At 47.9% G+C, this 6433-nt stretch overlaps 1 protein-coding gene across 2 annotated transcripts in view; it reads right to left on the reverse strand.

Annotated features, from left to right (window-relative positions):
• LOC123093602 (ubiquitin domain-containing protein DSK2a) overlaps positions 1–3151 on the reverse strand; it is a 7680-nt gene extending 4529 nt beyond the window's left edge. Inside the window, exon 1 of one of the 2 annotated variants that reach the window (XM_044515594.1) lies at positions 2786–3151. In XM_044515594.1, the coding sequence (XP_044371529.1) occupies positions 2786–3032 (247 nt within the window). In that variant the 5' untranslated portion in view covers positions 3033–3151. Of the gene's footprint in view, positions 1–230; positions 542–2785 lie in introns of those variants that run through there. The other variant, XM_044515595.1, reaches the window with a different exon arrangement.
• Between the last annotated feature and the right edge of the window lie 3282 nt (positions 3152–6433).

Consider the following 6433-nt stretch of genomic DNA (forward strand, 5'->3'; position numbering starts at 1 on the left):
ATAGGGCACTACTTGTACACATCGTCAAAGGGGCTAAGCTGCATCTTGTCCTCCTGCTAGCAAAACAAATCAAGGCAGGCATTGCATCTAAGACACAGGCGCCACCCAAGGCAGACCAGCATAGCGCACGCATAGGAACTAACAAATCACACCATCAGCCACGCCAGATTAGGAAATCGCGGCGAAAACCAAGCTTCTCATGGTGGGGGTAAGGAAGCACACGAACGCACCGTAGCTGGCTAGGGTTTGGTCATCCTTCAAGATCCGGCCTTTGTAGATCAGCCGCTGCCGCGCCGCCGGCACGTTGCAGCTCCTGGCGAAGTCCACCTTGAACTCCCAGACGGTGTCGCCCAGGTCAGCCCACACCAAGAAATCGTTCCCCCTGGTGTCCCGGATGTACAGCGCTACCAGCGCGGCCGGGGCCGCTTCCGCAGGCTCGCTGCCCACCTCGCCCTCGCCGCCGCCCATGCCCCTAACCCAAGGTCGATCCGGCCGGCTTCCGCCCAGATCCGGCTTGTGGAGTGGGAGAGGGGAGGGGTTTGTGTCGTGTTGTGTGTGCGAGTTTGTCCATTCTCCTCTTTTCTCTCGCTTTTGTACAAGCGCTCGCTTCGTCAGATGAGCAAGAGCGGTTGTGGGCGGAGATCTAGCGGCAGCGAGGGCGTGTGGCAGGGATGGACGGTTGGGATCGCTTTGCGTGATGTGGGGTAGGTAGACCCCGCCGCGTGGAACGAACTGTCGGGGTTGGTGTGAATGGGAGTGGAGAAGGTTCTAGTGTCAAGGCCCCGTCGCCGGAACACGTAGTCCGTCCTGTCCGATAGTATGCATTGTGTGTCTGATACGTGCTGCTCCCTCGTTTTTGTCATTAGAGATAGTACTGCTCTGCTCCCTAGTTGTTTCGGTGCTAAGCTTTTGCATCGACTCATGGAAGAAGATGAAATTCCATCAACTGCTCCGGCAAAAGAACTTCAAAAATACGTGTGGAGAGTTGGAATTGCTTTTATCGCTCAGGCTTGCTAAATATCAGTCAACTGAGATTTAGTGGAGTCTCGATCGACACACTTGAGCCGATGTTGCTGGTGGTGCAGCACCCTGCACCATATGGATGGTGTGATCGGTCTCCACACCTTCAAAAGGGAAGGGGGGAAAAGCACCAGAATGAGAGTGAATTTGTAAAATTAATAAGGTGTACTTCCATGCATCACCATCCATAATCCTGAAGCACATGGACAGGTAAGTTATTAGAATTGCCACCTCGTTTGTGCTTCAAATCTGTGTGTACCTACTGAAGTTCCTAGAATCAAGCAACAGACTACTGACAGCAACTCTATATAAAGCAGTCGGTCCTACACAACCACAAAGGGCATTTCTATATCCAAAGTTAGCGTGTTCTGATAGTGTTGTCTTAACTGGACAGGATCTTCTGTACTTACATTCACACACTAAAACATGCAGATATAATGTGGCTCCATATTGTTCTGTCATGACTTGTGACACATAGCTCAAAGGCATGAAAACAAAAAATAAAAAATTCTTTCCAATAAATTGTCAAATACATATAGTTGATTTTTTTTACTGGAGGTACCAGTCTAGCATGAGAAATTTGTCCACGTTTAGTTCCTTCTTATTACATGGAGTTAATGATAATTGAAAGGAATTTTCCAAATTATACATCTTCTTTGTATGGCAAGTTCAAGTATGTTAGAATAGCAATGTATGGCAAGTTTACTCATACTTGTCCAAAGGAACAAGCTAAACATGTCATGTTGATGTTGTGACTTGCATCAAAAGTGAGCTTATTCAACTTTGCCAAGTACCAAACATGAACATGAAGCAATGGTTAGAGAAAACACCTTTTTCATGAAGATCAAAACTACTTAAATACATGTACAAAACAATATCTACAGAACAGTAGATCTGATATGGTAATTTGTAGGTACAGATTAAAATAGGCGAGGATGCACTAAAACTTTGCAACAGTTTCAAATAGAATTTCCTGTTTGATGAAGAGTGCCACGTGGATAATGCAATAAAAGATGGTTCCTATTGTTGTCGAAACATGACAAGACTTTAATGCCATAATAGGAATAATAGCATCGTGCCGGCTGAATGAAAACACGTTACAAGTGGATGACAATGGTTGATAACACGTAACCCTAGTAACAAGCACTTGAAACCAATCTAAATACAGTTATGGGCGGGAACCTGAAAGCATTAACAATAGCCTTCCTGGTGGCTAATCAGTGATTGCTAAGGTGCTGTCATGCTGCAATCCAGCAAGATGAGTCCATTCGTGCATGATTACTGTCTGTATGCCAGCGCCTAGGATTTTTGTGCTTACCAACGCAAAGTGCAGACGTGACGCCAGCACTTGCATGCCGCAATGGTGTCTGGAACTACATTCATGTGGAGGCATCAGAGCAGCGTTCATTTCACTTCTATAGCATAATGTTCACTAAGGTGTGCTATCATTCAACACTTATAATGCTACTTATTGGGCTATGCCTCTGCAGCAATCCATCAACCAAGGAGGCAAGGACCACAGAAAATTATAGGGCATCCATCGCATGCATTCTCGAAAGAGCTAAGCTGCATCTCGCCCGCCTCCTAGCAAAACAAGTGAGGCAGGCATTGCATCCAACACAGAGGGCACCACCACAGGCAGACCAACGCAGCGCAAGCATCGGACCTAACTAGCCACATCATCAGCCACGCGGAATAGACTACGGGAAGTCGCACCGAAGCCCAAGCTTCTCAGGGCGGGGGATAAGGGAGCGCACGCACGCACCGTAGCTGGCTAGGGTTTGGTCGTCCTTCAAGATCCGGCCCTTGTAGATCAGCCGCTGCTGCGGCGCGGGCACGTCGCAGCTCCCGGCGACGACCGCCTTGAGCTCCCCGACGGTGGCGCCCAGGTCGGCCCGCACCGCGAACTTGTTCCCGCTGGTGCCGCGGATGTGCAGCGTCGCCTGCGCGGCCGCGGCCGGGGCCGCTCCCGCCGCGGGCTCGCCGCCCGCCCCGCCCTCGCCGCCGCCCATGCCGCTGGCCCGAGGGTCGATCCGGCCTGCTTCCGCCCCGATCCGGCGAGTGGAGTGGGAGAGAGGGGGAGGGGTTTGTGGCTTGTGTCGTGCTGTGTGCGCGAGTTCGTCCGTCCGTTCCCCTCTTTTCTCTCGCTTTTGTACGAGCGTTCGTTTCGCCGGAGGAGGAAGAACGGCTGTGGGCGGAGGATCGGGCGGCGGAGAGGGCCCCGTGGGGCGGGGACGGACGGCTGGGATCGCTTCGCGTGATGCAGGGTAGGTGGGCCCGGCCGCGTGGAGTGGGCTGTCAGGGTCGGTGCGGATAGGAGAGAGGAGAAGGTTCTAGTGTCAAGGCCCCCGTCGCCGAAAGACGTAGTCCTGTCCGGTAATACGCATTGTGTGTCCGACACGTGCTGCCCCCTCGTTTTTCTCGTTTGACACGGTACTCGGCTCCCCAAGTTGCTTCGATGCTAAGCTTTTGCATCAGTTTTTTTTAATCATGGCAGTATAAAAAACATCAGAGGTAATAAAAACGAAAAGCAGGTCCGTGGACCTCCTAGATGACTGCAGAGCGAGTGAAAGGGGCGTCGACATCATTGCCCCTTCTTCACCGGACCTGAACAAACCTTTGTTGTAGTAAACAGTCGAAAAATCGTCGTGCTGAGGCCTTAAAGAACCAGCAGACAAGAGCAGCAATCATCGTGATGAAGAAAGTCATGTATTGGATGATCAAACCTATAAACACCCAAACGAAGACGAACAAAAACTGGATCCAAACAGATCCATCGAAACCAGCACTGACCAAATCTCGCGAGCTCCGACAGAGACACACCTCCACACACCCAGGGGCGGACCCAGGATTCTGCCAAGGCCAGGGCCCCAGACTGCTACAACGCATCTACAGTGTCGCTAGAGTGCGCGATATGCTACATTAAACGAAGCAATTCATCTTCATGCCCCAGGCCCAGCCCCCCGACCTGGGTCCTAGATCCGCCACTCACACACCCATCGACGAAGCCAGATGCACCATCCGAACGGAGATATAAACATGGGAGACATTATTCATACTGAGAGACATCGCTGACGGTGTTATGTACTAAGGGGTACAAACCACGTCGGCCTGCCAAGTCATGGGTTGGCTCGAGGATCCAAGACAACCAATGAATGGGCCATGTCTACCATGGTCCTCGGCATGCTTAAGATGAAATTCTCCGAAGACTTGGCGTGCTCTTTAAGGCATGTTCAAATCATTGACAAGCTTATCCCTAGATGTAACCGACCTATATGTAACCCTAGATACCCCAACCCTTATATAAGCCGAGTGATTTAGTCCATAGGGCAGAGTTAGGTACATTCATACAATTTTGACATGGATCATCATGTATTTTGTAACCCATCACAATCAATAAAACAGAAGCATGAAGTAAGGTTTTACCTCTTCGAGAGGGTCCAAACCTAGGTAAACACCGTGTCTCTTGTTCGTCCTATTACCGTTCATCCGAGATCACCAGCTCGAGACCCCTACCCGAGATCTGCCGGATTTAGCTTCGTCAATCGCCGCCGCCACACAGCTTCAACCAAGACGTTGAACCTAACAAGAATAAGAACGGGATCCCTCCCGACAATGGAGGGGGGGTTGAGGTCCTCCGCACCTACATGGCCCAAAGGCCATCAAAGATGAGGCGGACCAACAACGGCGCCGACGAAAAGAGGAGGAAAGCCAGAGATATTTTCTTGTAGATAATTTTTTGGCTTACTGAAGAAGATGAAATTCCATCAGATGCTTTGAAAGAAACAAACTTTTAAAATAAGCTTGAAGAGCTAGAATTGCTTTTATTGTTTGAGCTTGCTAAATATTAATCGATTGATACTTAGCAAAGTCTCAGTCGACACACTTAGGTCGTTGGGTCAACATTGCTTTACGATTGCTTTACGATTCGTGAGCGTTGCTTGTCTCGTGTCATGCCGACCCATTTATGGTGTGACATACTTGTTTATTTTCTTTCATTTTTGTTTTTTCTTGTGTTGGGCATGGATCCACAATGGATTAGGCATGATGGAGGGGTCTCTTTTGTCAATTGGCCCCTTTTATGGCGTGTGAGAAATCTCATGTTTGTTAAGCTATATTTTGTTTTTGAATTTGATGGTTCATTTCTATTTTATTTTTGTTTCACTTAAGATCAATCTGATCATTCTTATACTACTTCTAATTCATATAGCAAGTTGTAAAAAAGATGACGATTCTTCATTTTCCCTACTTTATTTTTCACTGTTCTTTTTTTTTCCTTTCGCCCTTTTTGTGTCCTTATTTATATGTTCATGTAGAGACCCTCCTCCGACACTTCTAGGGGGTGTTTTCTCAATTTAAGTGGTTTCTCACACGTTTGTGATAGTTGCATCTTCACCCTTGAACCGCAATTGTTGTTAGCTGAAAGAACATGCGGTGCCCCCATGTTTAGTTTTGGTAATTAATGACAATCTCTATGGACTAATGGTTGCCTTGAGTTTTATTTTAAGGATTTGTCCATAGGCATTTCTTGAAGTCCATGTGTTGGTTTCAAGGAGTTTATGAGTTGACCAAGGTGCTATTAAGAAATTATTCTAAGATTGGTCATGTGAATGTTGAGCTTATTGCAAGCATGTCTTGAAGAAGAAGATTGTGTGATCATTCATGTTTACCTTCAAGACATCATCCAAATGAAGAGAGTTGGAAAGATTTAAGGTTGATCAAGACTAAGTCAAGAGTGAATCAAGTTGATCAACTCACAAAGCGTAGAAGATGTACCGAGAGGGATCAAGTGATCCCATGGTATGGTAAGCATTGTCCATTGCGCTTTGTGTACTAACCCATGGTCTATGTGAGAGTTCTATGTGGGGTTAGGTACATGTTCATGGGCTTGCGTCAAGAGGAAGATATCGCTCAACCCATGGAGAGGATGACATCAAGTGGTGATCGTCATCAAGATTGTCGTGTGCAAGTTCAAGTGGAGCATCACGAAGAGATCAAGTGCTTGAAGCTTGCCGTCCATTGTGGTGTCAATGGACTTGTGAAGATGTGCCGAAGAGTGGGTCACCCATAGTGGAGTATGGGGGAGCAATCATCTAATCTTCATCGAGCCAATGCAATCAAGAAAGGTGGTCCAACTTGAGGGAGTCAATGTCGGTGTCAAAAATGGTGGATCTCGGGTAGGGGGTCCCGAACTGTGCGTCTAAGGCTAATGGTAACAGGAGGCGGGGGACATGATGTTTACCCAGGTTCGGGCCCTCTCTATGGAGGTAATACCCTACTTCCTGCTTGATTGATCTTGAATATATGAGTATTACAAGAGTTGATCTACCACGAGATCGTGATGGCTAAACCCTAGAAGCTAGCATGTGATTATGATTGTTCTTGTCCTACGGGCTAAACCCTCCGGTTTATA

This window comes from Triticum aestivum, chromosome 4B, assembly GCF_018294505.1.
Source record: "Triticum aestivum cultivar Chinese Spring chromosome 4B, IWGSC CS RefSeq v2.1, whole genome shotgun sequence".
Taxonomy (NCBI): domain Eukaryota; kingdom Viridiplantae; phylum Streptophyta; class Magnoliopsida; order Poales; family Poaceae; genus Triticum; species Triticum aestivum.